The following is an 18,670-nucleotide window of genomic DNA, read 5'->3' on the forward strand; positions in this document are numbered from 1 at the left end:
TTCCCTGGTGGCTCAGACAGTAAAGAATCTGGAGACCTGGGTTCGATCCCTGGGTCGGGAAGTTACCCTGGAGAAGGAAATGGCAACCCAATAAGTATTCTTGCCTGGAGAATTCCATGGACAGAGGAGCCTGGTGGGCTACAGTCCATGGGGTTACGAAGAGTTGGACATGACTCAGTGACTTTCACTTTCACAGGGAACTATATTCTGTATCTTGTAACTTATAATGGAAAATAATTTCAGAAATAACATATGTGTATATGTATAACTGAATCACACACAGAAAAAGAATTCTACTTTTTGAAATTTAGTAATATTTACCTTTTGGTCAGTTTTTCTAAATGTTCTATGGACATCTAACTACAATGAATGAGATACTAAATTTTAAAAATATTTGTAGAGGATAATAGAAATCTATTATAAAGTATTAATAACATCATTTAAGATGCTCCTATTCTTATATTTTTGTATTTGATAAAATATTCTCAGAGAAATGTTAATATGTCTCACTATGATTATATATATCTTTTCCCTTATATTTCTTCTGATTTTTGCTCTATGTATCTAGTTTCTGCTGGTTTATGACATCTATCTTCTTTGTGGATTGTACCTTTTATCATTAAAAATATTCATCTTTGTTTCATTTAAAAATAAATTAAATGAAAAATAAAAACTCAGTATTTTGTTTTAATTTATCTGATTTATGAAATATAGTTTCATTTTGAAAAGGGAGATTCTCGGTTCTTTTGTATTCCTGCAGTTAGAGCTTTCTCACTTGCTCTTTTTAAGAAAGACACTACTGTTTTATAATCATTCTATTCTTGAGAGTTATTCCAAAACAGGAGTAAAATTCTGTAATGTACAACAGAATAACTTTCCTTTCTGCAAAATAATTTTGAACCAGAACAGTTGAAACAGTAAGAATGAAGTGAGCCATAACACCTACAAACAATTTATCTGCACATCAATGGGCCTGTCTCACTACTCTACCAGGGTTAGAGGCAGAGAACTCTTTACTCCCCTACACAGCTGTTTATTCATCCTTTCATCACAGAGAAGAACGTACCAGAAGGCTTTTTAGAATATCCATTAGAATAATCAGCTTAAAACAAGTATCAAAGGAAACAGGAATAAAACAAAGAACAGAAGAAAACTTTAAAAAATTGAATTATTAGCCTCAGAAATATCTGCATGTAGCCATAAAAGAATGAGCTATTTTTAAAAAAGCAAAAATAAAGATTATGCTGTAAGTGGCAACATTTTAACAATATAAAATAACCCTTACTAAAAATTATGATATTAACATTCTTCCCTTGTCATTATTATAGATATTCAGAAAGTTCTAGTTCTCTATGCTCTTATTTTCGTTATTTTGCAGTAAGCATATACGAAGCTTTAAAATTGTACTGGCCAATTTTTTATATACTTACATGCAGTATCAGGATATACATCGATATACTGATACAGGATTCGATTCATTATTATATTCTCTTTCCTTTCATTTTTTTGAATAGAAGCAATTTTAATAAATAACACCTTCGGATTACTTTGAGAAAATAAAACTTCATGAAATTATAACACAGAGCAACCATAACATATGTTCAGGGTTCACGCTACTTTTGTAGTAAATAACGTTGCCATATTTTTCAATCAAAGAAATGAAGTAATAGTAAGCTCCATAGGAAGACTTTAGCTAGTACGGAGCTAAATTTAAGAAGAAAATTTTAACTTCCCTTCTATTTAATAGTTTTTGTGATTCAAAATAACCACTCTCTAAAATATCTAGGAAGACTGACAATGAGAAGCTACTAAGGAAAGACTGGTCCAAGCAGATATTTTAAAATACCATAATGCCTATATAATTAAAATAGTGTGGCACTCACACATGACTTAGATAAACTAGTAGAAAAGAATGTAAGTACACATGAAAACTCAGTTTACAATAAAGGTGGCATCTCAAGTAACTAGAGCAAAGACAGACTTTATAGTAAGTGATCCTGGGACAACTTGTTACCCATATTGAAAAAGATAAAATTAAATCTGTATATATAAGAACAAACTGCAAATGGATCAAAGTTATAAATGTAAAAAAGAAAAAATAAATTTAAAAATAAGATTTTAAAGAAAATTTAAGTAAAACTAAAGTGTAAAAAAATTCAAACATAAATAAAGAATATAAACTTAGGTGAATTCCTGTATAGCTTGAAACATCCCACTGTGTAAGGATATTTTCAGAGAGAAGAATACGGCAAGTAGAAATGAGCCAGCTTAACAGATCTTCAACTAGACAAATCTAGAAAAAATTTAACCCTCAAAATAAGAGTGATGGATTATAATTCATTAACTAAGAAACCATGAGTCTATAAAAGCTTTCTAAAATACATTAAAATGCTTTTTAAATACAAAGGGAGATAAGGAAAGCTTTTCCTTACACTAGAATGTCAGCTAACAAACAGTAAAGGAACAATGGGACCAGCACATCACCGCTTTGTAACCACCAGAGCAGCAACTTATTAAATTCAGAATTATCAAAGGAAGCTAAAAGCAGCGGGTAGACTATCTCAAGAGAAACAGGGTATTTACATATTCTAAAACTATCTTACCACAAATTACTAATTACAAAAGAAATTTGTTACTTAACAGCAGAGAAATTTGGGCAAAACAACCTTAACCAAGTGACTAAAGCTGACATCACTAGCAATAAGAAAAACCACCATCATGTGCTCCTATGAGGCAATGGAAAGAACACAACGCAATTTTTGTAGCTGTTGTTGTTCAGTTGCTCAGTTGTGTCTGACTCTTTGCAACCCCACGGACTGCAGCACTCCAGGTTTCTCTGTCCTTCACCATCTCCCGGAGTTTTCCTCCTAAAATACATAACTAATCTAACCAGGAAAAAAAAAATCATACAACTCCAAGGCTGCAGTACTGCCTACCCTACAAGCCTTCAGAAAATTTCACAGTGAGGTCTACTTTGGCACACTCCAACATCCTGTTTCCTGCGTCCCCTATTCAATCTTCTAGATCTCCAGGACCTAGGCGAAGCTCACACTGCTAGACATTGAACTCAACTGACTGAAGAGAGAAGACACTTTTTCTAGTTCAAATAATAATGAGAACTAAAAGAAATGTGTTTTATTTTCTAAACCATTACATCAAATTCTATCTAATCACAGTAAATACAATGAATTTTTTAAACCTATATTATAAGAAGGATTTAATAAAAAAAAAATCTAAATCTCCTATAACTTTAAAAAAAACTAATCTGCGGGACTTCGCTGGTGGTGCAGTGGTAAAGAATCCACCTTGCCACGCAGAGGATGCAGGTTCCATCCGTGGTCTGAGAAGTCTTACAAGAGCCCATATGCTGCAGAGCGACCAAGCCTATGCATGTGCCACAATTACTGAGCCCACATGCTCTGGAGCTCACGTGCTGCAACATCTCTCGTGATGCAATTAAGATCCTGTGTGCCATAACTAAGACCCAGCGCAGCCAAAGAAATAAATGAATATTTTTAAAGAAAACCCATCTGCCAGTTATAACCACACACCCAATTTCATCCTCGTATGAAACTGAAACTATGTCATTTACATTTGCATATTAGGTAAGATTTAAAAAGCAGTTAAAAATTACTTCTGATTTCATACATACACAGTTTTCAGTCCACCTACTGTTCAAGACTAAATATCTCTTCTAATTTACAACAAAAATGAAACTTTTAAAAATACATACCATCATCATCTTTGCTTTCTAGTGGAACACTCCAAGCTATTAGGTTTCTTGCTGTACGACCCTCCTCTGCAACTATTCTCCTTACTTTGTCATGACTATTAGAGCGCTGGAATGAAGCCTATGCACAGATAAGAGAACATGGCATTAGCCTGTTAGTCAACATACAAAATATAGTTGGCAAACAAATTCATCATTACTCTTCTTTTCTCAGAAAGAAGACAGTTAAAACTAATTCGGGATTGGAAAGGTGCTTAAACAGAAATAAGAGTAAGGCACAGATCTTTATCAGTTCTAAAATTTTACAAGACTGAATTTTACAATATTAAAAATAAATCATTTTAAGAATAAATTCAACCTAAGATTTTAAAAAGTGTCCTAAGGAGCACAAACACTGCTGCGTATCCATTTCAGCACCACTCCTCATTATGTACCAACAGGTTAAGACATAGTTTTTACAAACATGCTACATATTTCCTTTGAAAGCTCTCCATAACATAAAATGTTTTTCAAGATGTCTATTTTTTCCCTATGGATAATGCTAAACTAAATCTTCACTCAGTTGTAAATTTCCACTGCACAGAATCTAAACATAAACAATAAATTATTATTAAATAATAAATAAATAATTCTTATAAACTTGCAAATTTAAGTTGCAAAATTTAAAACTCTGCCCTCCTGCACACAATGTTGTGTGTGTGTGCCTATGTGTTCTTGCTTCTCTAGTCCCAAACAGCTGAAACAACACTAGCCTACAGTATCAGCCGCACCAAGACCCTGGGCAAATGGAAGCCAAGTCCTATTACCAAGTCTCAAAATCAAAGTGTTGCTCAGTCATGTCCAACTCTTTGCAACCCCATGGACTATACAGTCCATGGAATTCTCCAGGCCAGAATACCGGAGTGGGTAGTCTTTCCTTTCTCCAGGGGATCTTCCCAACCCAGGGACTGAACCCAGGTCTCCTGCATTGCAGGCGGATTCTTTACCAGCTGAGCCACAGGGAAAGCCCCAAAATCAAATTACCTTCCCACAAATGAACACTATACCAAAATAGTCCACTTGTCTAAGCCAAGAATCTATGAACATAAAAGAGCTCTAAAGCATGCCCATGAGCATAAGGACGCAGCCTCCTTGCCCAACCCTGACACCGTGTGGGCAATCGACCGCCTTCTGAAGAGAGTTCCCTACTGAGTCCAGCCCAAAATCCTAGTCCAGCATTAATGGTGTGTTCGTCTTCTCTTCTGGTTCTTGCCAATCTAAACTCTCAGCATCCTTGGAATCCTTAGGCAACAACACATTTACTGGGCAATTACTACGTGCAAAGTACTGTATAAGACACTGAGAAGAACACAAAAATATATGGTAGTATGATGACAGAGGATGAGATGGCTGGATGGCATCACTGACACAATGGACATGAGTCTGAGTAAATTCTGGGAGTTGGTGATGGACAGAGAGGCCTGGCGTGCTGCAGTCAATGGGGTTGCGAAGAGTCGGCAGAGCGGCTGAACTGAACTGAACTGATGCTGTGCTGTGCTTATTAGTCTCTCTGTCGTGTCCTACTCTTTGCAACCCCATGGACTGTAGCCTGCCAGGCTTCTCTGTTCATGGGGATTCTCCAGACAAGAATACTGGCGTGGGTTGCTCTTTCCTTCTCCAGGGGATCGTGCCAACCCAGGAATCGAACCGGGGTCTCCGGCACCGCAGATGGATTCTCTACCAGCGGAGCTACCAGGGAAGCCCATATGGTAGTGTACTTGTCTTCAAAGAATAACAGTCCACATTAGAGGACCAAGCCCATAGGAGCAAAAGGTAACATACAGATTAACCTGTACGGTACCTAGTCTCCAGAGATGCCCCACTTCCCCTCAACAAACTCCTCCTCCTGATGTTCCTATCTTTGTATGATCCCCTCCCCTACAACCTGGCTCTGTGACCTGCTTTTTTGACCTATAAAATGAGGTGGAAGTGACACAGCTAATTTCTGAAAATAGGTCATAAGAAGCTTCACAGTCTCTACCTGGGTCTCTTGGAATGCTCCCTCTTGGGATATTCACTCTAGAAACTCAGCCATCAAGCTATGAGAAGCCAAAGTTACCAGGAGAGATACCACATAAGGGCAGCACTCTGGCTGACAGCCCCAGCTGAACTCCCAGCTGACAGACAACACCCACTGAGCCATCCTGGACATTCCAGCCCAGTCAAGCCCCAGATGACTGCGGCATCCCAGCACCCCAGGCACCCCCAGGCAGAAAAACCACCTAGTCAACCCTCAGAATCAGGACAGATAACAGGAACTATATATACGCACACTAATCCACAATATACAAATCTGTATTTCTGTATTTATCTGTACAGAGATATTGAAACTGAAAGATACTGAACCTCTCATTTCAATCCTACACCACAAGTTCATTTTAGCCTTCCTCCTTCCTTACTTGTAATTTATTTCTCCATTAGTAAGAAACCCAGCTCTTATCATCTAAAATATATTTACTTATCTGTTCAGTTCATATATATATATATACACACACATATATATATATATATGTAGTTTTAGAAAAAGGTCTGGCAGGGGGGATTCCCTGGTAGTCCAGTCCAGTGGTAAGGACTCTGTGCTTTCACTGCCGAGGTGGGTGGTTTAGTCACTAAGTCATGTCTGACTCCTGCAACCTCACGGACTGTAGCCTGTCATGCTCCTCTGACCATGGGATTTTCCAGGCCAGAACACTGGAGTGGGTAGCCGTTTACTTCTCTAGAGGATCTTCCCGACCCAGAGACTGAATCCAGGTCTCCTGCACTGCAGGCAGATTTTTTTTTACCAATTGAGATACCAGGGAATACCCTTCACTGTCAAAAGCCTGGGTTTAATCCCTGGTCAGGGAACTAAGATCCCACAAGCTTCGCTGTGCAGTCAAAAAATAATAATAAAAAAAAGTTTCATAACTGCTAACCCATACCTGTGAGAAACTCATTTAGTAGCAAGATTATATTTCTATACAGGTTTATCTTTAGCCTTATAGGATCCAAAGTACTAGATTTTGTATTTTCCTTAATTACTTAAATTAGTTGTTTCCTTCATTAAATTGTTATTTTCCTTAATTACTTAAATTGGTTCTTCTCATCTTCACCCTTTCGGTGTGGTTACATTACACACTTACATTACTCTTTATGTTTTGGGTTCTCCTCAGCTACTGGTTGATTTTAATTGCTTGCTTATTTGGGAAATACATGAAAGAAATACAACAAACGATTCTCAAACAAAGGAACTTATTAATGAGAAGTATGACTTTGAAAATTGGGAAAGGAGTATATCAAGGTTTATACTGTCACCCTGCTTATTTAACTTGCACGCAGAGTACAACATGCAAAATGCCAGGCTGGATGAAGCACAAGCCAGAATTAAGACCGCCAGGAGAAATATCAACAATCTCAGATATGCAGATGACAGCACCATTATGGCAGAAACCAAGAGGAATAAAGGGCCTCTTGATGAAGGTGAAAGAGGACAGTGAAAAAGCTGGCTTAAAACTCAACATTCAAAAAACTAAGGTCATGGTATCTGGTCCCATCACTTCATGGCAACTAGATGGGGAAACAAGGGAAACAGAGACAGACTTTATTTTCTTGGGCTCCAAAATCACTGCGGACGGTGACTGCAGCCAGGAAATTAAAAGATGCTTGCTCCTTGGAAGACAAGGTATAACAACGAAGGCAGCATCTTAAAAAGCAGAGACATCACTTTGCCGACAAAAGTCTGTATAGTCAAAGCTACTATTTTTCCAGTGGTTATGTATAGATGTAAGATTTGGACCTGAAAGAAGGCTGAGCATCAAAGAATTGATGCTTCTGAATTGTGATGTTGGAGAAGACTCTTGAGAGTCCCTTGAACTGCAAGGAGATCAAACCAGTCAATCCTAAAAGAAATCAACCCTGAATATTCATTGGAAGGTCTGATGCTGAAGCTGAAATCTAATACTTTGGTCACCTGATGCTAAGAGCCAACTTGTTGGAAAAGAGCCTGAGACTGAGGAAGATCAAAGGCAAGAGGAGAAGGGGACAACAGAGGATGAGATGGGTGGATGGCATCAGCGACTCAATGGACATGAGTTTGAGCCATCTCTAGGATATGGTGAAGGACAAGGAAGCCTGGTGTAATTCAGACGATTGGGTTGCAAAGAGTCGGACACAGTTGAGCAACTGAACAACAGAAATGCCTTTGAGAGAAGAAAAAAGTCACTATATGCTAGGGCAGGGGCTCACAAGCAACTTCTATAATAAACAATTTACATTTGAGAATAAGCTGTAATCATGATACCTTTTGCCCTTAAGTACTTCAAGGTGTATTTCATATATCTAAAAGATACTCCTTCATAAAGCTATACTATGACTATCAAATCAGAAAATTATCATTGATCCAAATTATCTAAATTACAGTAATTGTTTAAATTTCACCAACTGTTCCACTAATGCTTTTGATAGTATAAACATGACAAGAGATATAAGCTCAATTATTTCAGGAGCTCTACAAACTCTAAGCAAGACAAATACAAATACAAAGAAAACCATGCTGAGACTAGCACAGAAAAACTGATGATAACCAGAAGCACAGGGAAAATTTTGAAAGCATACAGAAGAGGGGGGGAAGTTCACCTTTAAAGAAGCAACAGCACAATAAGATGGGCAGCTCTGCATTGTCCAGACAGTGATAAAATAAATAATCTATAATAAATAAATCAGTCACTTATTACTATCTATTCAGTAGAACAGTAGGGTCAAAAACTCAACTTGAGAGTTCAAGAGAATGTTGAGTAAGAAAATGGAGACAGTAAGTATTTTAAAAAAAAAAAAACTTTAAGTATTGTAATAAAGGTGAACCAAGAAAGAAGAAAGCAGAAACGAACTGAGAAGGTTTTTTAAATGAGTGCCAGCATATTTTTATGCCGACGGGGATGATCCACAGAAAGTGAAACTGCATATATAGGGAGAAAGGGAATAATCAAAGAAGACAATATGTGAGTAACAGGAACTGAATTTCAGAATACATAAATGAAACAACTAGCTCAAACTATTAGGAAAACAAAGACTGTTCTCTTCCACTCTAATACTGTATTATAAAGTTAACCCAAATTTTCCTCTCCAGAACTTAACTTTTGATATTTTTAAAATAAACACCTGTATCCACATTTCTTCATTACTCTGACCTTACCCTGGATATACACATGACATCTACTTATATGACTCATAAGCTTTCACTGAAACTCATTAGTTCGTGAACAATGTTCCAGCTCCATTCTGTGCAAAACACTTGAATCATCGCTTTTCTATTCCCATATTTTCCAATCAATGTAATATCATAAAATTGCTTCCTTTTGCTTAAAGACATCTCCCAATGATTATTAGCTTTATATAACTTAGGTTGGCATTTATTATTTAGATTATCTAAGCATTGTTTTAACCAAGAAGTATCACTATTCTTTTCAGGCCAGATGACTATATGTCAGTAGGTCACCTACTTTTCATCTCTTTTTCAGATAATTATCTTATGCAGTCAAAGAAAACTGTATAGGTAAATATGCATAGCTATATATCAGATCATAAAATTTACTATCATATTCTTTATAACTCAAGAGTCTTCATAAAATAGTGAGTTTCTCAGAACTAAAATGACCACAAGACAGCAACATTTAGTACCAGAAAACTTGAAATTTAGTATTTTCTTATTCTATAAACATTTCAGTTCTACTACAAATTATGAGGTTAGTTCTTTTATACTTAGTACACATACACACTTTCAAAGAAAAACGCACCAGCTCAGGACTGTCATCATTCTTAATTCCAATACTTTATAAAGAAAAACATTACAACACTCATCTTACTACAACACATGATTGAAAACCATTTTTCAGCTTAAAGGACAGCTGCCTTCTGCAACATAAGCTGAATGAACTCTTTTCAGTAAAAACTCATATATTTTGATCAATTTTAGTAATCCTATTCTTATTTTAAAAATCTCAGTAGTAACTTAATTTTAAACTTTTTAATTTAAGCATCAGGGTTTGAAATGCAATAAGTGAGTCCAAGATACTCCATAATATTCCAGATGTCTATTTCAAACAGTATTTTCATATAGGTTCTTTTCTTCCAAGAGATTTAAACAAAATATATGTATTTTCATCCAAAGTCACAGTGTGCCACCTAGTGCCATAAGGAGATTTTACAGAGGAATGTTCAAATACTAAATGTTTCAATAAAAAGTATACACATCAGTCTTGAGGCAAAGTTTTTAAGTTTGACTCTTACAGTATATTACCTAAGAAAGCAAGTGTTTAGAATCTTTACCAAGAAATGCATATACCTCTTAGCAAGACTGATGAAGCAAAGAGAAAAAAGAAGGCAACAATTATCAATACCGAAAACAAAAAGGAACATCACTAAGTTTCTAGAGCCTCTAGACATCAGAAAGATAAAAGAATGTTATAAATAAAATATGAATTTGAAAATTTTTATAAAATGCACAAATTCCTTGAAAAAACACAATTTAACCAAATCTTAGCATAAAATCTTGGGGCTTCCTGTGTAGCTCTGTCGGTAAAGCATCTGCCTGCAATGAGGGAGCTCTGGGTTCAATTCCTGGGTTGGGAAGATACCCTGGAGAAGGAAATGGCAATCCACTCCTGTATTCTTGCCTGGAGAATCTCATGGACAAAGGAGCCTGGCGGGCTGCAGTTCGTGGGATCTGAAGAGTTGGACACAACTTAGTGCTATCTTTCTTTCTTTCTTTGGCATAAAAGGAAATGGAAAAATCTGAGTATTTACTAAAGAAATTTAAAATTTTTAAATACTGAAGAAATATTTACTGAAGAAACTCCATTAAAGAAAATCCAGGCTTAAATGAGTTTCACTGGTGAATTCCCTTAATCACTGAAGGAGAAATTATACCAAATTCTTTCACAGAAAAAAATGAAGGCTCAAATCTCAAGTCACAGAGTGACTCATGACCCTGAATATTAGAACCTAAGAGGACAAGGAAAGTAAACAAGCAGGTCAAACTCCTCAAAAGTAACAATGTACATTACATATGCCTACACACACACACACACACACACACACCTGCAAACTGAACCCAGTGAAAACATCACAACCAAGTTGATTTTATTTCAGGAAGCAAGGCTGATTTAACATTTTTTAATCAATGAATGCAATTCATCATATTAACTAAATAAAGGAGAAGCGTTTGATATTCTTTTCAACAGATGAAAAAAGCATGTGATAAACCTGGATACCCATCTATGATAAAAATTCTTCACAAACTTCAGCAAATATCATATTAAATGATACAATCTTGAAGGAGACAGGATGCCTACAATCACCACTTCCATCATCTTGATACTGAAGTTCCTAGTCCATGTAATAAGGTGAGAAAAAGAATGAGAGGGAAATTATAAGGTGAATCTAGAATAGCTTGGTAGACTAGAAAGTATAGAAGGACCCAAAGAATAATAGAAGCATATGAAAAGATACAAGAGCCGGTGTGAAGGAACTTCCACCAGCTAAGTCAAGGACAACGTGAGCATCAAAATAAATGGTAGTAGTAGAACGTAATATTAAATAAAATAAAAAATCCAAGAAGCCTAAAAGACAGGCAGACAGATAGATAGGCATGTAGATGATTAATTATTATTATCATCAGTGAATGCTAAAACTAGTGGGTAGATGGTTTGATGAGTTGCAGGATATTTACAAGGCCTCAAAGTCTCTCTCAACAAATAACATACTACTTGGCTCAGATGGTAAAGCATCTGCATGCAATGCGGGAGACCTGGGTTCAGTTCCTGGGTCTGGAAGATCCCCTGGAGAAGGAAATGGCAATCCACTCCAGCACTCTTGCCTGGAAAATCCCATGGATGGAGCAACCTGATAGGCTACAGTCCATGGGGTCGCAGAGAGTCAGACACGACTGAGCGACTTCACTTTCACTTCAAAAGACAAAGCAAACTTCAAAGAGAAAAACCTGACAACACTCTATATTAACCAAGTGATCAGAGTCCACATGATCAATAGTAGGACAAACTGACATCATATGCTTCCTGATGTGATATACTGAGAAGGATACAACACCATTCGTGTGATATTCTGCCAAAAACACAAAATCTGACTCTATAAGAAGAAAATTTGACCCAAATCAAGTGACATTCTTCAAAACAGACCTGAAAGAACTGCCCTGGGTAAGTGATTTGACTCACCCCTCGGTGAGCTCCTCCTCGCAGGCAGGACACCCACATCCTTTCTCTCTGGGTGTGTGCCTCTGCCTTGCTTCTATCTGAAATAAACTGTTTCTCTGTGTGCCCTCCCATTTGCTGTGCTACGTCTCTAATAATGAACTCTGTACCTATTTTTATAGCTTTTACCTTCTTGAGAAATTCATTTTTCAACAGGCGCAAGAGCCAAAGCAACTTTGCTTCTAGCCGCTAGCCCTACAGGTGGTCTAGTAGATACGATTCCTGGTTTTCACCCAGGCTGTTGTTATTGTTCAGTTGCTAAGTCATATCCGACTCTCTATGACCCCATGTATCGCAGTATGCTAGGCTTCCCTGTCCTTCACTATGTCCCAGAGTTTGCTCAAACTCATGTCCCTTGAGTTCACCCAGGCTGCTGCTGCTGCTGCTGCTAAGTCGCTTCAGTCATGTCCGACTCTGTGTGACCCCACAGACAGCAGCCCACCAGGCTCCACCGTCCCTGGGATTCTCCAGGCAAGAACACTGGAGTGGGTTGCCATTTCCTTCTCCAATGCATGAAAGGGAAAAGTGAAAGTAAAATCGCTCACCCAGGCTACCCAGGTTCAATTCCTGGGCAGGGAACTAAGATCTCTTCACACCACTGCTCACTGCTGTCTCCTCAAGATCAAAATATTCTTAAGTGGTTCATGGAAGAGTAATATGCATGTATTTATGAAGAAGTGAAAGAGTTAGTCGCTCAGTTATGTCTGACTCTTTGCAACCCCAAAGGCTTTAACCCGTCAAGCTCCTCTATCAATGGAATTCTCCAGACAAGAGTACTAGAGTGGGAAGCCATTCCCCTCTCCAGGAGATCTGCCTGATGCAGGGATGTGTCTACAAATAAATGTACATGTGTGTAGCTATACATGCATATGTCTTTGCCTGTATAGGTGTTTTTATTTTTGGCCATACCATGCAGCATATGGGATCCTAGTTGCCCAAGCAGGGATGGAACCTAGGCCCCTTACAGTGGAAGCACAGAGTCCTAAGCACAGGACCACCAGGGAATTCCCTATATGTGATCTTATATGTGTGTGTGTGTGTATATATGTTTTATATACACACACACATATAAAATAAAAGAGAGAATATGAGAAAGGAAAAGAGACAAAATTAGCAATTGGTAAAGTTAGTGAAAGAATATCAAAGAATTATCTGTACTCCTCTTGCAACCTTTCTTAAATCTGAAATGACAGGAAAATAAAAGGTCCTAAAAATAATGATAATAAAGGATGATATTTTCATGATCTTCAGGTATAGAAAAAAGTCTTAATCAGGATACAAAAAAGCACTAACCATACAGGAAAAAATGATGAATTGAACTTCACTGGAATTAAGAACACATTCTTATATTAAAAAGACATCATTAAAAGAATGAAAAAGCAAGCCACAAAGAAGATATATGTGTAAAAGTAACAAAGGTCTTATACCCAGAATAAAGAAATCCTTAAATCAATTAGAAAAAGAAAGATAACCCAACAAGAAAATAAAAGTTGAATAGGCATTCACAAAAGACATATAAATAACCAACTATCACATAAAAAGGTACTCAAAAGTAAGCACTGAAAACATTAAAACATTTTCAAATAAATGACAATACCATGTGATGGCAAGGAGTTGGGCAACTGCTTGCACTGCTGACAGAAAGTTAAACTAATACACAACCACTTAAGAAATCTGGCATTATCTAAAAGCACAAGCCAGCCTCTATTGACCTCCCTAGCCTCATCTTCCATTACTCTTACCGTTCGCCATGCTCCAACTCCACTGACATTTAATCAGTTCCCTATAGCCACCAAGCTCCTTCCTAATTCAGGGCATTTATATAACATTTTCTCTTCTATTCTGCCACCCTACAATGTACATGTATTGGCTTCCTCCCCAGCATTTACTGCCTGCATCTTTTCTAATAGTTCAGTTTTTATTGGGGTACCATGTGGTTCTATGAAGACCTACAAGACCTTTTAGAACTAACACCAAAAAAGAGATGTCCTTTTCATCAGAGGGGATTAGAATGCTAAAGTAGGAAGTTGAGAGATACCTGGAGTAACAGGCAAGTTTGGCCTTGGAGTACAAAAGAAAGAAGGGCAAAGGCTAACAGAGTTATGCCAAGAGAACACATTGGTCAGAGCAAACACCCTCTTCCAACAATACAAGAAATGATTCCCCACATGGACCCCAAATGGTCAATATCAAAAACTCAGATTGATTATATTCTATGCAGCCAAAAATGGAGAAGCTCTATACAGTCAGGAGAATCAAGACCTGGGGCTAGCTATGGCTCAGATCATGAGCTCCTTATTGCAAAATTCAGACTTAAAGTGAAGAAAGTAGGGAAAATCACTAGGCCATTCAGGTATGACCTAAATCAAATCCCTTATGATTATACAGTGGAAGTGACAAAGAGATTAAAGGGATTAGATTTGAGAGACAGTGCACTTCATAAAATAGCGGGTTTCTCAGAACTAAAATGACCACAAGATAACAATGTTGCAGTACCAGGAAACTTGAAATCTAAGCATTTCTCTATCAACCTTTCACCTAATGATTTTAGCAGCCACTGAAAACATTTATTTTCATTTCTTCACATTATCTACATGTTTTAAAATGTCACCTATAGGCTGGTGACTGACTTCATACTTATAGCCCTAGTATTTTCTTACTCTATAAACATTTCAGTTCTACTACAAATTATGAGGTTAGTTCTTTTATACTTAGTACAGATACACACTTTCAAAGAAAAACCACCAGCTCAGGACTGTCATCATTCTTAATTCCAATACTTTATAAAGAAAAACATTATAACACTCATCTTACTACAACACATGATTGAAAACCATTTTTCGGCTTAAAGGACAGCTGCCTTCTGCAACATAAGCTGAATGAACTCTTTTCAGTAAAAACTCATATATTTTGATCAATTTTAGTAATCCTATTCTTATTTTAAAATCTCAGTAGTAACTTAACATAATTTTAAACTTTTTAATTTAAGCATCAGGGTTTGAAATGGAATAAATGAGTCCAAGATACTCCATAATATTCCAGATGTCTATTTCAAACAGTATTTTCATATAGGTTCTTTTCTTCCAAGAGATTTAAACAAAATATATGTATTTTCATCCAAAGTCACAGTGTGCCACCTAGTGCCATAAAGAGATCAAAAGAGATGGCAAGAACACCCAGAAGAACTGTACAAAAAAGGTCTTAATGACCAGATAATCACAATGGTGGGGTCACTCACCCAGAACCAGACATCCTGGAGTGTGAAGTCAAGTGGGCCTTAGGAAGCAATGCTGCCAATAAAGCTAGTGAAGGTGACAGAATTTCAGCAGAGCTGTTTAAAATCCTATAAGATGATACTATTAAAGGGCTGCACTCAATATGTCAGCAAGTTTGGAAAATCCAGCAGTGGCCACAAGACAGGAAAAGGTCAATCTTCACTGCAATTTCCAAGAAGGGCAGTACTAAAGAATGTTCAAACTACCAGACAATTACACTCATCTCCCATGCTAGTAAGGTTATGCTCAAAATCCTTCAAGTGAGGCTTCAGCATTATGTGAAACTGAAAACTTCCAGATCTTCAAGCTGGATTAGAAAAGGCAGAGGAACCAGAGATCAAATTGTCAACAATCGCTGGATCATAGAGAAAGCAAGAAAATTCCAGAAAAATATCTACCTCTGTTTCATTGACTATTCCAAAGGCTTTGACTGTATGGATCATAACAAACTGTGGAAAACTCTTAGAGAGGTGGGAATACCAGACCATCCTACCTGTCTTCTGAGAAACCTGTATGCCGGTCAAGAAGCAACAGTTAGAACCTTATATAGAACAACTGACAGGTTGAAAATTGAGAAAGGAATACAGCAAGGCTGTTTACTGTCACCCTGTTTATCTAACTTATATGCAGAGCTCATCATACAAAATGCCAGGCTACATAAGTTACAAGCTGGAATCAAGATTTCCAGGAGAAATATCAACAATCTCAGATATGCAAATGATACCACTTTAATGGCAGAAAGCAGAGAGGAACTAAAGAGCCTCTTGATAAAAGTGGAAAAAGGGTGAAAAAGCTAGCTTAAAACTCAATATTAAAAAACTAAGATCATGGCATCCGGTCCCCTCACTTCATGGCAAATAGAAGGGGGAAAGGTGGAAGCAGTCGCAGATTTCTTCTTCTTGGGCTCGAAAATCACTGTGGATGGTGACTGCAGCCATGAAATTAGAAGACAACTGCTCCTTGCAAGAAAAGCTATGGCAAACGCAGACAGTACGTTATAAAGCAAAGACATCACTTTGCCGACAAAGGTCTGTATAGTCAAGGACATGGTCTTTCTGGTAATCATATACAGATGTGAGAGCTGGACCATAAAGAGGGCAGAGTGCAGAAGAATTGATGCTTTTGAACTGTGGTGCTGGAGAAAACTCTTGAGAGTCCCCTGGATTGCAAGGCAATCAAACCAGTCAATATTAAAGAAAATCAACCCTAAATACTCATTACCACTGATGCTGAGGCTGAAGCTACAGCTCCAATACTTTGGCCAACTGATGTAAAGAGCCAACTCATTGGAAAAGACCTTGCTGCTGGGAAAGACTGAGGGCAGGAGAAGAAGGGCGTGACAAGAGAATGAGATAGTTGGATGGTATCACCAATTCAATGGACATGAACTTGGACAAACTCTTGGAGAAGGTGAGGGACAGGGAAGCCTAGTGTGCTTCAGTCCATGGGGCTGAAAAGAGTCAGATGCAACTTGGCAACTGAACAACAGAAAGAACAACCTTCCCATCAGGAAGCTTACACAAGCTCTTAGCCTCATCCACCAGAGGGCAGAGAGAAGACGCAAGAAGAACCACAATCCCACAGCAGCTAGAACAAAAACTACATTACAGGAAGTTAATCATTAGGATGAAAAAGCAGAGAGTTATGTCCCAGATGAAGGAACAAGATAAACCCCCAGAAAAACAACCAAATGAAGCAGAGATAGGCAACCTTCCAGAAAAAGAATTCAGAATAATCGCAGTGAAGATGATCAAGGATATCAGAAATAGAACGGAGATTTAAGAAACATTTACCGAAGACCTAGAAGAACTAAATAACAAGCAACCAGATAGGAACCACACACTAGACTAAGGAATTAATAGCAGAACAACTGAGCCAGAAGAACGGACAAGTGACCTGAGGACAGATGGTGGAAATCAGTGCCACAGAACAGAATACAGAAAACAGAATTAAAAAAAAAAAAAACGAAGACAGCCTAAGAGACCTCTGAGACAACATTAAACGCACCAACATTCACATTATAGGGGTCCCAGAAGGAGCAGAGAGGGAGAAAGGACCCAAGAAAATATTTGAAAATATAATAGCTGAAAAAATCCGTAACATGGGAAAGGAAATACTCAACCAAGTCCACGAAGCACAGAGTCCCAGGCAGGAGAAACCCAAGAAGGAACACACCAAGACACACAGTAATCAAACTGACAAAAATTAAAGACAAAGATAAAATATTAAAAGCAAAAAGGGAAAAATGACAAATAACATTCAAGGGACTCCCATCAGGTTATCAGCTGACTTCTCAAGAGAAACTCTACAAGCCAGAAGGGATTGGCACAATATATTTAAAGTGATGAAAGGGAAGAACTACAACCAAGAATACTTCACCCAGCAAGACTCTGTTCAGACTGATGAAGAAATCGAAAGCTTTCCAGACAAACAAAAGTCATGAATAGCTAACTTTTAAGTTATGAATAGCACCACCAATCTGCTTTACAACAAATGCTAAAGGAAACTCTCTAGGCATAAAGTTCCTTCTTCAGGGAGGAAACACAAGAGAAGGAAAAGACCTACACAAAATAAACCTAAAACAATTAAGAGTGGGAATAAGATCATACATATGGATAATTACCTTAAATGTAAACAGTTTTAAATGCCAGAAGAATGGACAAGTGACCTAGACTGGCTGGGTGGATAAAAACATGTGTGTGTATGTACTTCCATTTAACCACATCACTCTACTTAACCCCTCAAATTGTATGTAATTATTTTATATTGTTAGTCAATCATGTTTCCATTGTAACTTACAAATATAATTATCTTTTATTTGGATGATTTGGGAGAATGGCACTGAAACATGTATAATATCATATAAGAAACGAATGGCCAGTCCAGGTTTGATGCAGGATACAGGATGCTCAGGTCTGGTGCGCTGGGATGACCCAGAGGGATGGTATGGAGAGGGAGGTGGGAGGGCAGTTCAGGATGGGGAACATGTGTACACCCATGGCAGATTCATGTTGATGTATGGCAAAACCAATACAATATTGTAAAGTAATTAGCCTCCAATTAAATAAATTTAAATTAAAATTTTTTTTTAAGTTTTACTATTGTGATTATATAACTATTACTCACTTAATAGCATTGTATCATGATCAGTCAACAGAAAATAATAGAATTCTATATCACTAAAGCTACCATTTAACAGAAAAACTTCTAATCACTTTTTAAAATCAAGATACATACCAGAATTACCTTGGAATTTTTTGAAAAATACAAATGCCCAGGTATTGCTTTTTTTCTACAAAGTTCCAGATGTGTTTCTAATGAGCAACCATATTTAAAAACTGGACTATATGATGATCTTTTACTTTTATCTATAGTTTGTTTCA

At 37.3% G+C, this 18,670-nt stretch overlaps 1 protein-coding gene across 2 annotated transcripts in view; it reads right to left on the reverse strand.

Annotated features, from left to right (window-relative positions):
- SCAPER (S-phase cyclin A associated protein in the ER) overlaps positions 1 to 18,670 on the reverse strand; it is a 400,712-nt gene that overhangs the window by 361,022 nt on the left and 21,020 nt on the right. For both annotated transcript variants that reach the window (XM_018066270.1, XM_018066269.1), the window contains exon 3: positions 3,734 to 3,851. In XM_018066270.1, the coding sequence (XP_017921759.1) occupies positions 3,734 to 3,851 (118 nt within the window). The remainder of the gene's footprint in view (positions 1 to 3,733; positions 3,852 to 18,670) is intronic.

Source organism: Capra hircus, chromosome 21 (genome assembly GCF_001704415.2).
Source record: "Capra hircus breed San Clemente chromosome 21, ASM170441v1, whole genome shotgun sequence".
Classification (NCBI taxonomy): domain Eukaryota; kingdom Metazoa; phylum Chordata; class Mammalia; order Artiodactyla; family Bovidae; genus Capra; species Capra hircus.